The sequence below is a fragment of the Rhipicephalus sanguineus genome, chromosome 1 (genome assembly GCF_013339695.2).
Source record: "Rhipicephalus sanguineus isolate Rsan-2018 chromosome 1, BIME_Rsan_1.4, whole genome shotgun sequence".
Lineage (NCBI taxonomy): Eukaryota > Metazoa > Arthropoda > Arachnida > Ixodida > Ixodidae > Rhipicephalus > Rhipicephalus sanguineus.
Genome location: NC_051176.1, coordinates 274,325,344 through 274,348,586, shown reverse-complemented (window position 1 = coordinate 274,348,586; position 23,243 = coordinate 274,325,344). Strand labels below are relative to the sequence as shown.

Here is a 23,243-nt window from a genome sequence, read left to right as displayed (position 1 = left end):
TCCAGGTTGAGTACCCCGCACCTCCACCACTCTGATACGGGGTTTATTGGCGCAAGTAGCACTTGGGCAGGATGCCTACGGACGCTGAAAGCGGGCGGCGACAACCGACACAAGAATCGCAGCGCTGGCACCAACAGCTCGCGCTTGGCTCTCCCAGCTGAGGTGGTGTCCCACGGCGGCATGTTGTTCTTCTTCCTCCTTACACTTTACAAATTCCAGTACCTCGCTACCTATCGCAAGGCGCTGTTCCCTTCCAAGACTGTTGCGCATTACTTTAGTTTTCTGCATATTAATTTTCAATCCTACCGTTCTGCCTTCCTTGTCCAATTTAGTAGGGGTGTGCGAATATCAAATTTTTCGAATACGAATATCCACCTTCGAATATCAAATCGAATATCGAATATCAAAGGAAAAATGCCTCCACAGAAACAATATTTTATTTAACATGTAGCTATTTGAAAAAAAAAACATTAACAGCCTGACTGGCAACACAACATACACTGCTATCTCCAGAACACAATGTCCAGGCTAGCACAATGCACATCACAACGCAAGCAAATATCACGGCACAATGAAAGTAATGACTAGATGTTATCATGAAGAAATATGAGTTGCTCCACATGATCAGGCAGCAGGCGCTCCCTTCTAACAGAGACACCCCCCCCCCCCTGCCACTGAAAAGGCACGCTCGCTTGGAACAGAAGTCGCTGGTATAGGGAGGGACATGGTGCAAAGCTTTGCCAGACTGGGGTATCTGAAGGTGCCTACAGTCCGCCACCAGTCATGTGGGTCACTGTCTTTCTTCAGAAGTGGTCCCACATAGTGAACGAGTGGTAGTGCGGCACGTTACGGCCACATAATATTGAAAATGTATGGTTACATGATCGCAACAGCACTGCACGTCGGAGATGCACCAGCAATAAATCATACGTATTGGGGCACTCGTCGCAGGCAGATATCGTGCCTCTGTGTACTTACGATGTTTATCGCTCCTCTCGGCAACGTTTTTAGCGATACGAACACAGCAGAAATGTGGAAGACGAGTTATTTTATGCATGATAATCAAATTGCATATTCGAATTTTTCGAATATTCGAAGTTATCGAATATTCGAAACTATTTGAATACACGATTTTCGAATCGAATACGAATATTTCGAATGTAATATTCGACGAATATTCGAAACTTTCGAATATTCGCACACCCCTACAATTTAGTAATCATGAGTTGAAATTCGTCCCCTCAGTTACTCATCAATGCTGTGTCACCAGCGAATCACAGATTACCATGGTACTCTCCATTAACTCGTATCCCTAACTCTTTCCAATCTAGGGCCCTGAAAACTTCCTGTAAGCACGCGATGAATATCATTGGGCATATTGTGTCTCCCTGCCTTACTCCCTTCTTTATTGGGATTTTGTCGTTTTCTTTATTGGGGGGGTGGGGGAGAGGAGGAGGACTATGGTGGATTACTGCTGGCTGATATCTCGACCGAATCAAATGCCTTCTCGTAATCTATTGGTTGTAGTCTGCGCATTTCCTTATCACCTTATTGATATCAGCTGACAAACCCCAGGTGGTCATAAGTAAATCAGAGCCCTCCAGTACGGCCATTTCTTGTCGCCATTGTGATGCCTTGGGTTTTTAAACCAATTGCATTAATAAGGAAGCATCCAGCTTCTGTGTGGTTCTGCTCTTTGAAAGTAAACAGCAGTAAAAAGCACTAACAGCTAGTGTGAACACCTGAAAGCAGCACTGCATGCTTTTCTTAGACGTGTATGCAGAAAAAGGAAGTCTGACAGCCACTTGTATGTTTCTTAATACTATGAACTCACACAAGTTGTATGATTGGAAAGCTTCGCTGTTGAATAAAAATATGCAGATCCCATGCACTCTGTGAGTTGGTCTAAGTGAAGCTGTTGTAAGCCAGCAAGACGAAATAGTGAATCTCAACAATGTGCAGTCGGCATTGGTGACAATGCATGCCCTACAACATCCTGCTTCGGCGACGATTGCAGGGCATGCCGTTTCGGGAATATAATTTCCTGAAACTTGCTGTGCTAAGCTTCTGGCTCCCTTACAACAAAATGCAATTAATTTTTTCCAATAAACAAATGTGTAGGCCCTAGCACGTGGCATCAATATCTATGACACCATGGCGAGTTGGTACGGGAACCTCAAGACGATGTTGCCACCTTAATTTTCTTTTTGTACATTTGCCGGTTTATCAAGCATGTTTTTGTGCCAAGAGTGCTGCTTTTGTTATTCATCAGTCACTCAGTTTTATCAGTGACAAGCAGGAGTGAAGAATAAAAGCTGCCATTCAGCAGTTTGATGAGCACTGTGCCCCCATTATAAGAAGCCATCATAAGGGTTCAGTGTAGCATAGACACAATCATATGTTGCATCAAAATAAACATGAATAATAATTTTTTAAAAGTCACATCAAAATAAATGCATACCGTAAAATCCCGAGCAAGTGCACCTCCTCCCCTTCGGTGAAAGATAATCCGACAACATTTGGAGGGGGAGGAGGGCCCTTGCTCAGTCACAGATCAAAATTCAAGATGGCGGTAGTAGAGCCGTCTGTGCTTCCAACGAAATGCGTTACTGAGTAGGCATACCTTCACTGTCATTGTTAGCCCTTGTCAAGCAAATAAAAACACTGAATGAAGCAGTGAAGATGGCTGGAGGGCAGGGGGAGGGGTGGCTTACTCGGTCATTGGCGGATATTTCAAATCTCCAGTAAAAGGGAGGGGTGCGCTTGCTCGGGATTTTACAGTAATTAAACATATCACATCATTAACGTAGCAAGATAGCAAATATAATCACAGTGCACAATGGATCTATACTTCTAAATTATTCTCTTGTGCTTACAACTTTCAAGTGTAGTTTGCTTGAACTTAAGCACAAGAGAAACAGGTTGAAATTAATCAATTCATTGCAATTGAAAAGACATAGCCATGTATAGCATGAGCATTGCATTCCCGAGTTTAAACAATCGGTTGGTACCATCCATATTTCACCTCCTCTTGTCTGATAACCAAGTTCTAAACAAGAAATCGCTGTCAAATACTCTAAGTTTCCTTTAACCCATATATGCCCAGTGTCCTACATATGGGCCACTTCTTTGATGCACTCTAACATTGCTATTTCTTGAGCTGATGACTAGCGCCACCTACAGCACATCAAGCAGGCCTCATTCTCAACGTGTGCCAGCCTATACATTGCTTGCTTTTCATACTGCCACGTGCCGACCGCTTTCTCCGGGCAAATGCGTGCTTTGTCTGGAAGACTGCATGGAGAGGAAGAAGTGCACGTGAAATGCCGACCGCTATCTTCGGGCAAACACGTGCTTTGTATGAAAGACGTCATGGAGAGGAAGAAGTGCAATGGTCCGTTTGCACGTGAAATGTTTCAAGGCTTACCACACCCGCATATAGCACCCCTAATGCCCAGTGTCCTATATGTATAAGACGGCTTGAAAAACAGTGCTGCGTTTACCTGGCAGTAAATAAAGAACTTCTGCTTTCTTTTGAGGGTAGAAGTACACTTTCTGTGAAAAAAAAATATTTCTTTTGTCACTTTTCCAGAGTTTGGGCATATACGGGTTAATAACACTTTTAAATTGCATACTTAACCTATAAAAAACGGCAGGAAGTGGAAGATGGAAGCTTGCGATGAAAAAATCTGTACTGAAATCAGTTCCAGCCTTGAAGAAGACAAGTCCACTTGTCGAAACGGTCGGCTCGAGCACCCACCCCCTGTTTGCGGATTTTTTCATACTTAATTTATAGTGGCACAACTGGTGGATTCTAGTGATACAAGCGCTGATAAATAAGTGCCGTAAAATACCAAGAAAGCCACCCCCCTCCTTACTGTGAAAGATAATCCGACAAAATTTGGAGAGGGAGGGGGGCCTTGCTCAATCGCGGATCGAAATTAATGATGGCGGTGGAAAAGCCCCTAAGAATAAAAAAATGCACACCCGTGCTTTTAATGAAATGTTTTATTGTATACGCATGCATTTGCTGTGTCCAAAACAGTGAATGAAACAGTGAAAATGGTGGGAGCAGAGCGTGGGGGGCACTTGCTTTGTCATTGGCGCATATTTCAAATCTCTCGAAAAAAGGAGAGGGGCGCTTGCTTGGGGTTTTATAGTAAGCAGTTGGTGTCCTGTGAGGGGTATTATGAGCGTACCGAATGAACAATTTTTTGCATTATATATATTTCTTGTTGGTTAGAAAACATTTTAGCACCCCAGACCAGTACACAGTAGGTTAAAGGGTTTGCGGCATGGTGATGCCACATTCATTGCCTCCTTAGCAAAAGTTGTGATGAAAGTCAAGTTGCATTGTTTTAAAAACTTCAGACAAGAGTAACGAATTCTTGGAAAGGGTCTTTACCAGCAAACGAGCTTGGATATACAAATACAACAGTCAGTTGAAGTTGCAGAGTAAAGAGTGGAAAAGAAGGATGAGTGATGGCCAAAATAGCACAAACAAAGAAAGGTCATGTTTACAATGTTTTTTACTATCATGGAATTGTCTATCATGAATTTGTGTCTGAGCATCAAACTGTTAAGAGTTTTTTGATGTGGAGGTACTGAAGCATCCGGAAGATTGTGTGCACTGCATGCGACCAAATTTGTCAAATAAGGGATGCTGGATTCTGCAGCGCAATGTGCGGCTTTGCACTTTACATTGCTAGTGCATGTAGTGCAGATTATGGCATGCAATTCTATCACTGTGTTAGAGCACACTCCCTAGTCACTGGATTTAGCGGCCTGGGACTTTTCTTTCTCAAATGCAAAGTGGTGTGGAACTTCAGTGACGGCGGCAGTTCAGAAGGAAACGACATTGCCGCTGAAGCACTTTAAAGTAGAGGACCTTCAAGTGTGGTTCGAGCAACGAAAGAATGGGTGGAAAAATGTAGTGTCGAATGGGGAGTATTTTAAAGAGTCCCTGAAACAGTTTTTGAATTCATGTATGTGCTTAGGTTACAACATTATCAAATCATTTGCACCATGACTTAATCCTTTCAGTCCCAAATTAATTATTTTCAATGTAAGCAACTGCTTTTTACATTTTGAGATGTGCATGATCATGGTAGCCCCAAAAAATGTAAAATCTTTGCTCATATTTTCAGTGAAGAGTAATTAATGTCCAAATTATTTTAATAAATAATTATAAGTTATTAATATTTTCATTGATTTTATTTAATTTATTACTTAAACAGTTACTTAGATGTGATAGCATAATTCCCAGTAGCCAGAATTCCAATTTTCGATGCAGAACTAAAGTAAATGCCCTATCTCTGCACGGTGAAAGAAGCTGCCTCACCGAAATGCGCGAACAGCGCGACTGCTTCTGTTATTTCTTTATTCACATGTGACCTCGCTTTGTTATGTGTACCAGGTTGGCAACATATGTAGAGCAGATGCAAAATATGAGCTCTTGAGGAAGAAGAATGCTTTATTTTTCCAGGTGCTTGCTGACTGACCTACAAAATCGATTATTCCAATTGGAATCACAAGGTCTGAAAGGGTTAAACAAAGCACATTGTACTAAGGGAGTGATGGGCAATTAAATGTTAGTAGTAGTGGTTTGATGGGAATAAAGACCCATATTTCTGCAACCCGTGAGGGAGCACGGTGCTACGTCATTGGTGGGAGGGGGAAGGGGAGTGAAGAAGAGAGTGGAAAGGAGGGGCCACCTTCTTAAGATACGAGTACCCACAACACCGAGTGCCAGGTCGGGTACCTCTCTCTCCTTAGGAAAACTGGTGGGTGTCCGATTTTTCTAACGGGGAAGAGGTACTAAAAATCGCCCTTTCCGTCGGTGGGAAAGGTGATATTTCATCCACTTTAACGTCTTTCAATTCAACAGACACAGGGTGTAGTGTGCTAGGAGCTGAAAGTGTTTGAACAGACGCACTACGAAGAACAATTAAGTGCGAATGAAAAGGCGCCCAGCATCTTCGGACTGCCTTAGACGTTATACCCGGCAATTTCCTATGCACAACTGACTCCAGACAAGAATTTTGGCTTTCGTACACGAAGTTTTTTTTTTTAGAAAAATGGACCGGGGGTAAGCACGGAGCGCATACAAGGGGCTTGTCCTATAGTGTGCTTGTTCAATCAATACTTGCTTTCGGAAAAACTGGTTTTCAGCCACAAAAAAATACTTTTTAAGAAAACCACGAATGTGGCAAATATGCACAAAGGGACACCCTTCCCAAATTGCAAAGAAACAAAAGTGATTTTTTTTTTTTTTACATTTTGCCCTACCCTACGCCCTTAATTGAGAATCATGACAATACATTTAAGAAACCACAAATAATGTCTCCTGTGCTTTCTTTGGCTCACTTGTGTGTCGGTTTCATTAGTTGTGTGTAACAGTAGCGTAAATCATGGGGGGGTCAGGGGGGTCAGGGGGTTCCTGACCCCCCTTGTGTTCAGGCTGGGGAGGACACCCCTTGCAAGTGTCCCCCCTTGAGATTTACCCTTCAAATATCATACTTGAGATGCTTGACAGATAAGCATAGCGCACTCTCCTAAAAATCAACTCTGAAATCTGAGGTCTTTCCAGTAAGTAGAAACGAAGCAAAATAGTGAACGTTGTAATGGTACGGGTGGCTTCTGGCGTGCCGCAGAGGTTTATTATTGTGGGCTTTGACAATGAAGTATGAATGCGATTGCTCGAGTATAATTTTGCCATTAAAAAAACACTGGTGAATATAAATACGCTTTGCAAGAAATATTCCAGGGTAAATATTGGAAGGTTAGCAGTATAGACGATTCGAGATGAAGTTAAAAAAAGCTGCTCCTTTACGCATTATAAAAAAAAAGTGCCAGCATTTTCATTTTGCGGTTTAACCCATGGCAAATGACATATTAGCTACTGTCTGTGCCAACCATTGGCTGCCTAGGCTCGGACTCCTTTTGTTTTTAATTTATTTGAAAACATGATTTTAATTTTTATATACTTAAAAATAAAAGGCATATTTGAAAAACAAAATGGCCACCATGGCATCAAGGTGTGTGTCCCCCCTTGAGATCTTTCTGGATTTACGCCACTGGTGTATAATACAGAAAACGAGCCCCTCAGACAATTCCCCTGCTTTCCTCCTACTCGCTCGCTATCCTCCATCATACCGCCATGTTATTGGTTTACTTCGCGCCACCTTTGGGCCACGGACATTGCAAATCGCGCAAATTCTGATGCCACCATACTGTCGTTATCGAAGTTTCTCTTGCGTTGTGCTTTGTTACGAAGTCTGAAGAATGCTAGAATGGCGTTGTTTTGTGTCTCATGGCTTTCACACATCAGCGATGTGGAGGATCTTGTGGATGTACGTTTGACTTACATGCAATGAGATTGACTTATATGCAAATTTGATTCTAACAACTATAGCACCAATTGTACCGGTGCTAGATCTAAGAGAACAAGCATTTCCAGCAGAGATATCTTGGTGGAACATGTCTTTTTCTTTCTGCTATCTTTATTCAAAGAGTTTTTAAAAGCATAATTTGTTCGTTAGCACAACTGCTTTCTTACCTGACCTTCTTTTGCATTCCATACATTACCTAGGTCTCTGTATTGTTTTTTTCTGGTTCGTTCACTTGGATTATTTGATACGCAACCACCTTTCTATTTTAATTAGATATATTTGTTTTCCCTTTTTAGGCCTCCCTAATTTTTTTTCTGTAATTACTAACCAGGTAATGGGAGCTATAAGGGACAATATTGTGAATGCTGGGCCGCCGTAGCTCAGTGGTAGGGCATCGGACGCGTTATTTGAAAGTTCCAGGGTCAGTCCCTGTCGGCGGCAAGTTATCTTTTTGTCCACTTTATTTTCTTCACATTTACATAATAATTACTACAGATAACATCCCATATACTTTCCTTGGCAATTAATGTTTTGTCTAGCAAAGAAAAATGAGCCCTTATAATTCCCCTTCTTTCATTCATTCAATGTTATGAATAGTGGCGGTGTACTGCGACGGTTTGTGCAAGTGTACAATATGTCTGAAGCATTTCTGTGTTGCACATGTTCTCTCGCAGAAGAGAAACTGTTAAAAGATTGCATGTTATTAAGCGTGTCGCTAACAAACGCTTTATGCCAGGGAGATATGTAGAATGTGAAAAGTAATTGCAGTTTTGTGTTCCCTGCATACAAGATGCCTAAAAAAACATAGCTACCAGTGTTGTTACTACTGTACCACCCGTCTAGCCAGGCCCGTAGCCAGGAATTTTTTTCGGGGGGGGGGGGGGGGGGGGCACTTGCTGAAAATCTTGCCTTTTTGAGAAAAACACCTATTTTCATTATTTATTTTCGGTAAAACGCGATGTATCATAAAAATTTCGGGGGGGGGGGGGCCTGGCTACGGGCCTGCTTCTAGCGATCTGGTATTGTGAGAATGGTAATATGGGGGTATACAGACGAGGTGAAAATCTGCCCCGGTATTTGTGCGACCGTGAGGAGGCTTTGTAATGAAGTTCTTGTAATTAAAAGGGAACCCTATAGCTGGTCGGGCAAGCAGAGCAGCGAATAATAATATCTGGGGTTTAACGTCCCAAAACCATGATATGATTATGAGAGATGCCGTAGTGGAAGGCTACGGAAATTTCGACCATCTGGTGTTCTTTAACGTGCACCTAAATCTAAGTACACGGGCCTCTACCATTTCGCCTCCATCGAAATGCGACCGCCGCGGCCGGCATCGAACCCGCGACCTTCGGGTCAGCAGCCGAGCACCGTAACCGATATACCACCGCGGCGGACGAGCAGCGAATCCCATCAGTTACAAAAGAGACAACCAAATCCTCTGTGACAGCGCAGTGTATAATGAGTTGTCATGTTCAGCAGCTAAAGCAATCCTAATAAGTTTCGGAATGAAACTAATATACTTTAAGCGTGAAATACAATACCTTTGAAATTGTAACCAACATTTCATTCAAGTGAAACAAAGTTGGTTACCGTTATAATATTTTTGAGCTGACATTTTTGTGCATAGGCGTTTGCTGCTACGTTATTTTGATCCATAACAACAAATTTGTGAATGTATCGAAGTATCTGAAGATGCAATTGGGAAGTATCATATTGGATACAATAATTGTGTTTGTATTTTTTATCTGTATCTCAAATACTTCTTGCCCGAGTATCTTGTATTGTATCACGATACAATTTCAAGGTATCTTTGCCCAGCCCTGATAATAGCATACAAACTCTAATTTTGAGCCCTCTTTTTTGTGCGCATGAGAGCATCAGACTACATACAGCAAAGTCAACAACTCCATAATCCAGCTTCAAGGCTCTTCGGCTAGGCTGCGTGACATGCTGGTTTTTTGTGGCTTCTAAATTCAATTTAAAAATATAAATCCTATTCAGATTGCGGAAAGGATGCTCAAATCTGTCACTATGAGTCACGGTCTTTTCATTTTCACCAGGCTCTAATTACCAGCGATTCCACACCTGCGCCAACTGCACCAAAGTGCGCTAAATAGGATCTACTGTGCCATCCTGATAATATTGACGGAAATTGCGCCAAACTGCGCCAGAGTCTCGGGTTTGGGGTCGTCTATCACTGGCAGTGGCACCGCCGGGGTGTCAAAACATGCAGCTTGATCTTGGGGCCGCCAGTCACAACCACAGACCAAGAATTATTCCGCTGAATTGCTCGTGCGTGCGTCCCGAGTAAGCCATGGCGCCATGCTCGTTGCCGACGAAGCTTCTGTTGTGCATGTCGGCTCGACGGCAAAGCGCAATCTCTGCAGAGGCTCGTGATGTCTAGGCCAATCGGTAGTGAGAAAGTGTGGCGGTGATTCATCGGTGGACGTTGTCTATTCCAGAAACGCTGCTGACAGCTCGTTTCAAGCATCGCACGGCACGTAATTAAAGCAGTGTTCACTAATAAATATATACGCGTGACGCTAAAATGTCCGTCACTTCTGTTTCTGGACATCGCGGAATGAAAAATCGGATCTTCATCCAGAAGAGTTTTTTCCTAATTTCTTCCACCAGCACATCCGGGTTCATAATCGCTCTTGCGGTAAATACCCCCTAAAAGGCGCTCCCCTTTCGAGCTCGTGAGTGATAGGGTACGTCCCAATTTGTCTTTCTTGCTTGATTTTTTTAATGTAATTTCATTAATAAAAGCATGCCTCCTGGTTGGAGCAGCCATAATTCGGTTTTAATACGCTGAAATGTTTGTAGTGGGCCTGTCGCTGACGGCCCTGACGTCGAAATGCCCAATGTGAAGCGGCTACGCCATGTTACACGTTCTCCCCTCGTTTTCCAGGGTCAATAGCTGACGGTTTAAAAAAAATCAGTTTTGCTTAAGGGCGAAGTAATGAATGCGATACCAACAAATTGCATTGTTATACGAAGTAAGGCTAGCAGCTAACTCTTTTGGATCCGATCTCGTGTAACTCAACAAAACGCTGATTTAACTGAATATAGCCGCTCCACGGACAGAAGCGGTTTTCGTGCTGTCAGTTCTTTAAACGCGAAGTAAGTGTTGAGAACACAGCAAGTTTACGAGGCGTCTCCCGATGCCTCGAGATAGCGCTTGTGTCGGCAACCTTCGAGTGACGCACCCCCCCCCCCTCCCCTGGCGTCCCTTTATGCGCCTTACGAAAGACGGGCGGGGCGTTTCTTCTTTGTTTGATGAGCAATCAATGCAGGCCTTGCCGGCACGGTGATGTTATTGCATATGCGCCCTCCGTGCGACGGTGAGGGCCAGCTCATTTCATCTCCGCTTCAGCCACATTCGTCGCCATAGCTCGCGACCTTTTACTCGCAGGTAGATCATACAATGCGCGGGGTGTTATCCATTTGGAATTTATACCTAACATGATGGCGATGGAAAAAGCCCATTGAGGGTGTCCGTATAATTGCTATCGCAATAAAATTAAAATTAAGAGCCATTCCACTTTGTGAGGTGGATGACCAGCGAAGATGTTTAGCGCACGGCACAATGGTGACATGGTGGAGGCCAGTTTGATATGCAAGGCCAGGTTGTTGAAGGCCAGGCTGTTAGCGTTCAACGCAATATTAATGTGAAAGCCTTAGATGCCTCATCAAACGCGAAAATTGACCGTCGGTGGTGTCAACAGGAGTGATGCGAAAAAAATCGTCACGTGATGACATCATCATGACATCATCGATCGCTAAAACTTGTGACATTATATACCGTTAAGCCACATGATGATGTCATCACATGACATCGTCGCTTTGTACTGCCTCAATGATCGGTGTGCCGATCATGGAGGCAGTGCAAAAGCAGGCGAGGTGCAGAAAGCTTGCAATGCCTCAGATGCTGGTGGCAGTGCAAAGCCACATTAGGTGCAGAAAGCTTTGAGAGGGGGGCAGGGGAGGATCAATACATCGAGCGAGAAGAAAAAGATGGCTTTCGCCTTCGAGTCGTCTTAGGCGAATGTATAAGGGACCCTGTGAGCTTTTTTTTTTTGTCCTTTTTACACTGCTCCCTAGAGGGCACTAGGGGTTTTTGGGCATACAATCGGAATGTCCTAGCTATATACACCTTCTCTGTAAAAGGACTAAGGAAGTTTGTTAAATCATGTAGTCCCCCATTAAATGCACTTTCGGACACTTTCGCAGAAGCTTGACTTTGGAGCGGATCTCCATCTTCCAGGCAACCCAGTGTATGCGCAAACGATAGTCCGGAAGCATTGTAAGAATGCTCTTGCTACTGCACAGAGAGACCTCAGAAAGAGGGAAGGGAGTGTCGGAGGAAGTTGGCCTTTTGAGGCTAGTAAGTGGCATCATGTTGCACCTAGCAATACAGTCGATTGAGAAGAAAAAGAACCTGGCTTTTGCCTTGTATTCGTCTTAGGCAAATGCATTAGGGACATTGTAACTATTTAGCATTGAGGCACTGTTGTACATCGCGGTATTTGTCTACCACGTCGGCTGATAACCAGATAGATGTATTTAGAGTGTTAATTTTATTGATCCAGTATTCTGTTTATTTGATAGTTTCGAAAATAATCGTTGAGGAGATTATTCCAGAACACTCAACTGCATGACGCCCGTATTTTTTTATTATCGAGTGAAATATGGAGTGCTGCTAAGGTGATTTTCCCCATGAGGTTTGGAATGAATCGGAATATTTCTAGCTCTTCATAAGCGCCCCATAATAATTATTCAGGTGCATGAATGTAAATGCAACTTGCTTTTCCAGTGTACTCCAGGATGTGAAATAGCTGCTCCAGAGTGCTCCAGATGTAAAATTACCTGCTCCAAAGTGCTCCAAGATGGAAATTTTTACTGCTCCAAAGTTCTCCAAAAAGAAAATTTTGCTGCTCCAAAAATTGCTCCAAATCAGAAGTCCTCAGTAGCATCACTGAATTACACATTCTGGCAAGTTGTTGGTCCCTTCAAGTCAGTCTGTTAAAGGGACCCAGAAACTGTTTTTTGGAGTTTTGTCAACATTTAGGCTAGAGCATCATCAAATCATTCGCACCACAAATTAAGTGACGCACCGTGTACCAAGGCCACTACGGACAGTTAGATTTATACCCTCCTTCTCACCACTGCCTTGCCTCTTCAACTCATGAGACATGCTGGCATCGCTGGTGATCGCAGCACTCTCATGAGCACACTCGACATTTTGAGCTTTGCCCAGTCATGGCCTCCGATATTGCACGCCAACAGGTTGCGCGCAATCTCGGAGGCCATGGCCCACTGTGCCCGGCAGCATGCCGTCTGGCAACAGAGACGAAGCTCACGGAGTGGTTGATACCTGCTCCGACAGGGGCCACCACACTACCAGCCGATTTTATTTTATTCTCCTGTACGGCATCAACAAGCAAAAGAACGCGTACAAATAAAAATAATTCGAGAACGATCACCGATAAGCGTAAACTTGGGCAATGTGGTTGTGTCTTCAGGGGTGAAGTTACAGCCACAGACACATGGATAGTGGCGTTGACTGCATAGCGAGAGCGCGACACTCATTGCAGTGACGAACTGAAATGATTCCGCTCGCCAGATGCTTCGCAGCTTTACAAGTCACCAGTTGCTAGATATGTGGCACACAACACAGCTAGGGCAATTCATTGTGTCCAAGAAAAGAAACCTTGAAATAAACATTGTTGCTCTGCTCGTGTCAACACGGAGCATGTTGTAACGCAGGCAGACGACGCTCGCTGCCCACAGGAGGTTCAGTGACGTGGGCTGGACATATCCAATCAGATCGGTCGCTGGATGCTGCGTGTATTGGAACAATTCTACATGTAAAAGGCGCGAGAAGTTGAAAACTCATTCGGCTGAGTTGTTGCGACCTTTAGCGATGCATATGTTTAAAGTCTTGTAATAAATTACACAGTTGACGCAGAGATCTTAAATCAGTCTTCAAATTGTTCTGAGGGCTTGCTTTACCGGCTCAATGCGTTTATACAAAATCGTCAGAGCCGTTTCAGGGTCCCTTTAATGATCTGAAGGACCTGCATTACTGACTCATTAGGTTTTTACAAAATTGTCAAAACCATTTCTATGTCTCTTTAAAGGGGCCCTGCAACACTTTTCCAAGTAGCCATGGAATTGCTTCATTAAAGGAGCTTATTTCCTCACGAATCGGCCACCGCAAAAATTTTTAGAATCTGTCCAGCACGGGCAGAGTTAAAAATTTGTCGTACGCTGTAATTGCTTTCTCTCTTCTCTTGTCCTGATCAAAGCGCTGGAAGCTAAGTAGGGAGGGGTGGCATTGGGGAAGAAGGTACGTTACACACGCCTCGTGACCTTGAGCACTTTTTCTTTTCTTTTTTTTTCTTCGAACGCGCGGCGTACTTTCAGTGCGATCGCACACGCGCGGGGGCAAGTGACGGCTTTTCGCGGCGGCCGCAGTAACTACCGAGTGCGCGATGTTCAAATCAGCCAATAGAGTGGCACTTGTGTCAGTGATGCCGTAAGCATAATTTTTGTCGAGAGAAGAGGAAGCGCCTTTTAGCTGACTATGATAATTTATTGTAAATCCTAGGCCGCGTGCTGTGCTATAATGTTTGGCTCGCTTGTTCTCGGGAGCCTCGACTATACCGATCGACAGCGTTTTCTGACCATGCTGAAAAAATGTTGCAGGGCCCCTTTAAAGTTATGTATATGTCTGTAAGTTTCTGATTATGCATTTCATAAAATTTTAAGGTGTGTATAATGAGTTTCATTCTTGTTTTTTGGAATATTTGAATGTTGCTGTAGGCTCAACTTTTTTGGTAGAAAAGATTGGCTAGTTGGTGTGAATGTTTAAGATGCTTAAAGTAGGGAATAAGTTAATGTGTGAAATATAAATTCTGGATAAGTTGTTCAGCTATATAAGTGGTCCAGCTATATAAGCCTCAAGAACATCAAAAGAGTGGTTAGCTGGGCTTGTTAGTTGAAAACAGAAATGTGGTCATACCGACATTGCAACGGTTTATCAGGAATGGCCACAACTTGTACCTGTAAGTGAGGATCAGTGGAGGATAATTATTTGCTCTGTCCGCCTACTATTATGTCACCTTGTGACCAGAATATCATTTCCTTTGTTTTCTCTTTTTGTGCAGAGCTTAAACAAACAGTCAAGGAACAGAAAGATCAGCGCAGGAAGATGGCGTGGGAAGCCAGCATAATGGAGGCTGAAGCTTCTTCAAGCAGCGATTGCAAGCGGGCTATCAGGCAGAAGATAGAGGAAAACATTCAGCGTGTTGAGAAGCTCAAAATTGATGACACTACTGCAGTTGATGTTCTGGCGCATTTGGATTTTGACAAGGCTGCTTCGAAGGCTGAGGCACGAAGGTTGGTAGTGCCAGAGCACATTTCCCATCGTTATCATGTTAGCTGACATTTGAGCAAGTGGATATATATACTTGATAGAAAAAGTTGCAGTGTCAAAATAGGTGGTGTTTTTTCCACCATGATGTTGCTTTGTTGCCTGACATGAGACAAAATTCATCCTTTCTTTTCTTTGTAAGGCTTATTTTTTGGTAAATAGCTCTGATCGGTGCAATCTTTTCGCCTCAGCCATGAGCTAGAGGAAAGCTAAGAGACGTGAAAATGGGGCCCTTGGGCATTTACTAAGGTGAAAGCCCTAAATGCCTCATCAAACGCGAAATTTGACCGTCGGTGTCACACGGCATCGGGGACGAGTGATGCATAAAATCATCATCATGTGATGACGTCACGATGACGTCACTGATCGACAAAAAGTTTGTGACGTAACATCACATGATGACGTCATCACATGACGTCATAGCTTGGTCAAAGGTGGTCTGATCACGCCGATCACGGAGGCAATGCAAAACCAGGTGAGGTGCCTCCGATTTTGGAGGCAGTGCAAAACCACGTTAGCTGCAGGAAGCTTTCAAAGGTTCGCGGGGCAGGATCAGTACATCGACTGAGAAGAAAAAGAAGATGGCTTTCACCTTCGAGTTGTCGTAAGTGAATGCATAAGGGACCCTGCGAGTTTTTCATTTGGGCATTTAGTTCAGGGTGGTGTCTGAAGACTGGATGAAGCGTCTCTAAAGCACTAGAAAGTAAGGTAGGCCAGGAGCAAATGCTGTGTTCATTAAATTTACCTGCAGTTTATAAAGTAACTCATGAGGTACTGCTCTCAGCTGTCCGATTAAGCAGCACTGTATGATTGTACCTTGTCATTTTCATTTGTTTTACATAATGGAGGCTTTATGTGAAACAAATTCATAGCAACCTGTGCCCTTGCAGGAAAGGCAGTGAGTATCTTATGGTGCCATGCCATGGAACTCATTCACTGGTGCAAATCAGCTTGCTGAGCAGATTCAGTGGACCTACACTAGCTTGTGCCTGTGGAATGTATAGTACTCACGGATTGTAATGTGACGTCAAATTTTTCAAAATTCAAGATAACCACATCATGTCGTTATGAATTTGGTCGCTAAAGGTAATGTTGGTTTTGATGCAAGTGTTTGAGCCAAAATTACATCAATATGATGCAAACTGCAGACTCTGGAAACGGAAGTATGTGCATTACTTAGCTCTAAATTTATGCATTTCCTCCACGTGTAATTTACTATTAGATCCAATACGAGCTGCAGTACATAAACCGCTGTTGAAGTGATGCTGGAGTGGAGAGAGTATTGCCATTTCCATGGTGCACATACCCCCTGCTGTCGGTCATGTTATGTTATTTGTTAAGCATTAATGCACTGGTCTGCCAGCCATAGGTCGGCGAACTCACCCATGAGCCGACTCACACAGACTCAGATTTAGCCGTGAGTCTGGGTGAGTAATATATTGGTGAGTTGGGGTCTGAGTGAGTCTGATTGAGAAAAATTTTAGTGAGTCTGAGTCCGAGTTAGTCCGGCTGAGGAAAATTTTGGTGAGTCTGAGTCCGATTGAGCCCTAAGAGCAAAAAATATATATCTTGAGTGGGTGTGAGTGAGCTCCACATATTTTGCCGACCTATGGTCCTATCTACTCAACTTCAGAATTACTATCACCCTTATGTCGGCTCATGTTTATACTCATGTCTACTCACACATACTTGAACGCACGAGCGTCCATACGCCAGCTCAATATTTATTGATCAGATGCATGAGTTACAAAGGAAGGGGGGAAGGGGGAGGTTGCTTCAAGCGAAGTTCTTCATAAAAATATCTCATGTGAGTCATCTCTTTCAATAAAAATGTCTTTACTGGATCGGAGCTACTGGTAACTCGTACATAAAGGTACGACATAGAAAGGTGCCAAGTAGAGCACCGATTATGCGAGATATTGGTGTTACTCTTTCATGCACAGAACTGCGTTTTTGGCAGGAAACAGTTTCATGCAAAAAACGGTGAATTTTTTTTTTTGAGAAAATGATTTTCTCACAAGCAAAAAAATATTGGCACCTTTAATTCAAAAGATATGAGGTGGTCACCTCAGGTGACCACCATGCAGTAAGGGTCTACCAGTCAGTTTCGGTTGAAGGCTGCAAAACAGTGCTTTTTTCCCTGCAGGAGCACGGGGACATTGTATATACCACACATCCATCTCAATCTTGAAGGCTCATTAATGTATTGTGCAAAGTTCTCTTTCAAGTACCAATAAAAAATAATATATTACCAGCCTTCTAAGACCCTTCATGCAAAGTGGTCACTCTAGGTGACCACCAACTTCAGCGACACAGTGCTCTGTGCTGACTGAGCGCAGCGCTTAATTTCTGGATTCCTTGGTATTAGCTACTTATACAACGTGTTGTCCTAAGCTATCAACTTAATAAGAACCGGACATACTTTCATTTCTGAAAAAATATCTCAAGTCCATCGTTTAGCGCGCCTTGAAGACGACGGCAGCCGGATGAAAATAGACGTAACCCGTAACAATGAAGCCCAAACGAAGTGGCATCATCTCTGTCACTATGTTGAAAGCTTTAGAGACGTGCCGTATAAAATGTGACGCAAGGGGCTCGTGTGCTTCAAGAGAAAAAAAAATGAAGAAAAGGTGGTTACCGTGGGTGACCACCGTGCCGGAAAGACTTAAAGTGTATTGACACCATGGTCGAAAAATCTAATTATACGCTAACGGACTCAGAGTCGACTCACTCAGATTCGCTCAGACTCAGATCAAGCCGTGAGTCTGAATGAGTCCGGCTGAGTAATATTTTAGTGAGTCTGAATCCGAGTGAGTATGGTTGAGGAAAATTTTGGGAAGTCTGAGTCCGAGTGAGCACGAAGGGCAAAATATATTTTATGAATGAGTGAGTCTGAGTGAGCTCGAAATTTTTTGCTGACCTATGCTGCCAGCATCTATTGCTGTGTCATGAAAAAAGGAGAACACTTACAAAGCTCAGGCAATGGTGTGCCGTAACAAAGAATGCTGCCCTAGGGCCAAGAAAACCTGCACCAACATTTATAGATAATTTTCATCATATAAACATTGATCTGCACTGCTCCCCATGAAACACAAAACCTCTATAAAACGTTTTATAGAGGTTTTAAACGTTTTAAAGACACTTTATAGAGCTTTTGTGTTTCATGGGTCAGTAGGCCAGTGTATTACCGTTTTGTAAGGACAGCAGCTGATGGAAATTGGGAGTGTCTACATTGTTAGAATGTCCAAAGCCTCTTTACTTTTTTTTAGAGTGTCGATGGCCACAGTTAATGCATTGCAGCTCATGTTGAAAGCTGTGGTATTTATAGAAGGAAAGGACTCGTGAGATGCGGAAAATCAACTAAAAACCAGAAATATACAAAAGGAGCTGTATGAATACCAAACATATTACACAAGAAAAGCATCCTTAAGGTGATACGAGCAAAGTTGCTTCAGTTCTTCAGTTTATTCAGTTTATTCATTCAAAATACAAAATTCATAGGTAGTTGTATGTAGACGAGGGTCCCAAGTGACTTTGCCTGCCCTAGCAAAAATGCCAATAGGATTTCCTATTGGTCCAATAGGAAATCACTATTGGTTCTATAGGACATCTATTGGAGCTGTATTGGTTGTATAAGACTTCTATGGGTACCAATAGACACCAACAGCCACCACCTATTGGTGTCTTATTAGACCAATAGAAGTTGTATTGGTCAAATAGGGGCTGCCTTTTGGTGTCTTATTGGACCAATAGGAGTTGTATTGGTCAAATCGGTGCTGCCTATCGGTGACTTATTGGGCCAATAGGAGTTGTATTGGTCAAATAAGTACTCCTATTGGTTTCTTAATGTACTAACAGAAGATGTATAAGGCCAACAGGAGTTTTATTGTTCAAACAGCTACCGCCTATTGGTAGCTGTTTATAACATCTTATGACTGATTGAGCACGTCGGAACCGATCCCGATCAAATTTCTTGATCATGATTGGCTATATTATACGCAAGCTGCAGACGGGATCAATTCACTTTTGATAAGTCTGATCCCGATTGAGCTTAATCGTACACCGTGAGACACCGTGTGCAGTTAGCAACTCACGCGACTAAAAGAGTTATATAAAAAGGCTGCGTGTCGACCACGGCGGTACGGTGTCTCCGTACATGTGCGGTAAACGGGCACTATAGTAAAACACGCTAAAGAAGAACTTGCGAAGGAATCGACAACACAGACACCACAGAATAATAATAAAGAAACCGCCATGAGATCACAACCGGCATAGAACCAGCCAGGTGACGAACAAAAAAAAAAAGTGAGACGGTGCGCGGCGTGGCGACGCTGCATGGGTGAACATTTTTTTTTACACGTTCCTTGGTTAAGCAGGCTAAGCCATGTGCTAAGCTTTAAGATAAGCTTTGGATAATATGTAAAGTTTATAACTATTTATGCTAAGCAATATAAGTAGTGCTGTAAAGATACAGGAGAAAGAATTGTGGATCTGCAAACGCGACCGACCGTTAAGGTCCCTCTATTCGACCGTGCGTTTGGCGCGCCATCCGTGCTCGGCCGATACGAAGACAAGCCCAGCCTGCCGCCAAGCTAAGCCAAAACGTTGTGTCTGTCGCCATAGGGCCATAGCGCGCGCTTTGTGTGATCTCGATGCTTCACGTAAGCCTGCTTACACGATGTTTGCTATTAGTGTGCTTCCGCGACGATAACGTGAAGACTGTGTTCAGCGTGCACCAGATGGAGACGTTCTGAGCCATAAATGTCTTGGATTTCGACCGATTTCGACCGATTTCGACTCTACAAAGTGGCACCAAGAATAATGGCAAGACGAGCAACAAGGCCCATGTGCTCCGATTGTTTGGTGAGTTGAGTGGGCATGGTAGTTACTCCTATTTAGTATTTATTTGATATCACCTTTTTTTTTGTATTCAAACTTGGGACGAAGCTGAAAGGTCGGGAAAACAAGTCCCTCGTCCTTTGTCTCCGGTATTTGATGACAGCGAGACCAGCAACGCCTCGATTGCAAGTCCACACGCTCTCAGAAGTTGAATGATTGAGTGCATATATTATTGCAGTTTGTTTTTGTGTTTGTCAGTATGCACAAAAAAAAACGTAGCATAGATTAGAGGTAAAGGACAGGCGCCCTGCTCGTGAGTGTAGTTGGAGTCTCGCAAGCCCTTTGTAAGTATTTACAACGTGCGTGTTAAACCGAAAACGCGTTTATCGCCTCATAGTAAAACGCTCTAGTCGATGCTGTTTGTGTGTTGTAGTGCGCGCCAATCGGCTTATCATACTTGTTCGACATAATGTCACAAGAACCACAGAAGGCCACATGACAATATACAAAATGTGCATAGCATATGTACTGCACTGGTGCGATTTTTTATTTCATATTTTTTTTTATTTTTACATACTGCAGCCCAATTAGGGCTATCGCAGGAGTGGGTTTATTAATGTTGTTGGCTTAATTGCATAAGCACGTAACATGCAGCACGTGTGTTATATCCAACTCATTGCAGCCTGACTGCTGTGTTGGGCTTGCAACGATATGGAATCTAGGCTGCCTTTACTACTGTCTTACATATTACCGTTGCCTCATCGTGAATCTACCCTAGCTTAATTTATTTCATGCCATCTTTAAGTTGAGATTTAGTGGCATGCTCTAGTATGATAGTCGCACCACCATCGTGAAAAAGAGCACGTCACAGATAGTAAGTGATTATTGAGTTTGCTGTAATTTAAGGACGAGTTTGCAGTTCATTCTTGGGTACAGCTCAAAAAACACAGGACGCAAGCGTGTAAACGGGATAAGGTGCTGCTTAATTTTTAAAAAAAAATTTTGCCCCTTTCTTTTCCTTCCTTTTTTGCCGCAAAATTTTGCCGATATACTGTTTTCTTCCACGCAATAAGCCACAGTTGGGTGTGTAATATTTCACTCAGTTTTTTGCTATAGTTCAGCTCCTGCAACATTGTGAACATGTGCAGTGAATTAAGGTCTAGATAATTTCTCACTGTGCCGTCTACTTTCTATACATTGCTTTGAAGGTAAACTTTAATTAAACATGTATTACTGTTTTCTGATTTCATGGCTCTGTTTATTTACAGAATCTTTCAGGCACTTCCTCGAGTGCGGATGAGGCCCGCAAGATCGCCAACATCATCAAGGGCCAGAAGAAGCACTTGTAGTTTTGATTATGAGAATATACTTGAACATATGTCTCATTCATCCACTGTGATTATCATTGCAGGGGCGCTGCCACAGTGTGGGCCTTCTGCATGACGACAAGACACCCATAAAACACTTGCGCAAGACGAATTCTAATGGGGCTGAGAAGTGGGCAAATACAAAACTAATACAATGCCAGCAGGCAAATACAGAACCAATAGGCTAATAGAGAACCAATACACCAATATAGGTCCAGTAGGCTGATATAGAACCAATAGACCAATAGCCAAATACAGTTCCAATAGACCTATAGAACCAATAGACCAATAGGTGTCAATAACCCAATAGGCTATTGGTTTTTTATTGGGAATTTTTGCTAGGGTGTTGTTTTGTTGCATTGACCTACATAATCTGTCATGTCTCTGTCACTGAGCAAAGTGCTGATGTAGCCGAAGTTTCATTTTTCAAGTCCCTTTTAATAAAGCTGCCATTTAATAACAGCCATAGACAAGATATCTCCTGCCACAGTTTCTTTACTAACCACTTTGCTCCTTTCAGTCCACTAGATACTACTGTAATGAGTTTTGTAGAATACTACATCACGTATGTGCATTACTAACATACCGTTTCTAACAGAGTTACCCTTTTTTGTTCCATCTACCCTCAGTAAAGAAGAAAAGCTGCTGTCAAAAATCCTGAACATGGATCTTCAACACTGCTCATCACCAGGGATTCTTTCTGCAGGTACTGTCAAGACAAACTTATGCAAATGGGCGTGTGGGAACATCTATAATAAAGCAGAACTGAGCAGCCTCCAAACTGAGTGTGGAGAACGTTGTAATGGCCTACACATTGATCTCTCTTGTGTCCACAAGTTTGTATTTTTGTGCCTTTGGAGAGTGGTCCTCATTTACTAGTCTTCTGCGTGGTTTTCTGATGATGGATGAAAGCTGTTTTTACACCATTGATTTATAGAATTTGTAAGTGCATGTGATGCTATTTGTGTAGCTAAACTGCATTGAGGTTTGTCTTTAAGGGCCCTGAAACGGTTTTGATGATTTTGTACAAATGATTGAGCCAGTAAAGCAAGTCCTTAGGATCCTTGGTGGACTGATTTAAGCCTTGTGCGTAAAGTGTGTAATTTACTCTAGGGCTTTAAATCTGTGAAACGCTAAAGGTCGTAGTGGCGCTGCCACTTGGAATCTTCAGCCACTGTGGTGTTTTATGTGGACGAGTGACGTCGCATGGGCAGCCAATCTGATTAGATGTCCCACTGATTGATGAGTAATTTTTCTAACTTAATTGTGAACAAATATTGTTCATAGTACTAGTTGGAACACAATATAATTGGTTGTGCTAAGAAAACAGTAACAGAAAGAGAATGCACAATCAGTTTTCTACTGCATGTGGCAACTTCCAGTGCACGACAAGTGTTGTCTGCCTGTGTTACAGTGTGCTCCATGTTGATGTGAGCTGTGTGACCAGTGTTGATTTTGAGGTTTCTGTTCTCTAGCACCGTGAATTGCCTTTGCTGTGTTGCGAGCAGCAAATCTTGTTTTCGATGACATGTTAAGCTGCGACATTGTGCGCCTGTGCAAGGCAAGCTTAGTGGCTACAACTCATTGGCATATATTACACTGAGCATTGGCCTCTTGCTATACAATCAACACCAGGACTCGCGCATTTGTCCCGCAATTTCCACATTTATGCCTACCGGTGATTGTTGTCAGAGACGTTTAGTTTGTCCACATTCTTACACTTGCAGATTATTAGCATACTGGAGAAAAAAAAATGTGAGTGGTGATCGACCGGGATCGTTGCAGCACTTCGTGGCATAGAGCTCAACCATGTGCTCGCAGTGGCTTCGGGAGGTAGAGCTTAGATCCACTGGCCGCTGATCTGCAGCAGTGATCGGTGGCCGTTCGGTGAAGTTGAGGAGGAAAAGCTTTGCTCAGAAGAAGGGTAACAGCAAATTGCCTGCAGCTGCCCTGGTATAAGATGCTTCTCCTAATTTATGGTGCAGATGATTTGATAATGCTGTAGCCTAAATTCCTAAATAAATTTTAAAAACCTTTTCAGGTTTGCTTTGAAGTAACAGCTGTGTTGCTTTAGAAGACAACAATGCGCACATGGGTGCAGGGAACAGGGTTCCAATAAAGTTATTACAAGGAGAAGTTATAACTGAGCGGTGTGCAGTCACTTTGGTCGCTACATTATAGTGCCATGAAGTGTGGAAAAGAGACTGC

General features: G+C 43.0%; 1 protein-coding gene and 1 long non-coding RNA gene across 2 annotated transcripts in view; both read left to right on the top strand.

Annotated features, from left to right (window-relative positions):
* LOC119378997 (kinetochore protein Spc24) overlaps positions 1-23,243 on the top strand; it is a 42,851-nt gene that overhangs the window by 4,087 nt on the left and 15,521 nt on the right. The window contains exons 3-4 of the mRNA XM_037648121.2: positions 14,564-14,795; positions 21,665-21,741. Of these exons, the coding sequence (XP_037504049.1) occupies positions 14,564-14,795; positions 21,665-21,741 (309 nt within the window). The remainder of the gene's footprint in view (positions 1-14,563; positions 14,796-21,664; positions 21,742-23,243) is intronic.
* Positions 19,485-21,057, top strand: LOC125756867 (uncharacterized). Its single transcript, XR_007414818.1, has 2 exons — positions 19,485-19,692; positions 20,937-21,057. It is a non-coding gene; the product is annotated as an uncharacterized LOC125756867 (long non-coding RNA).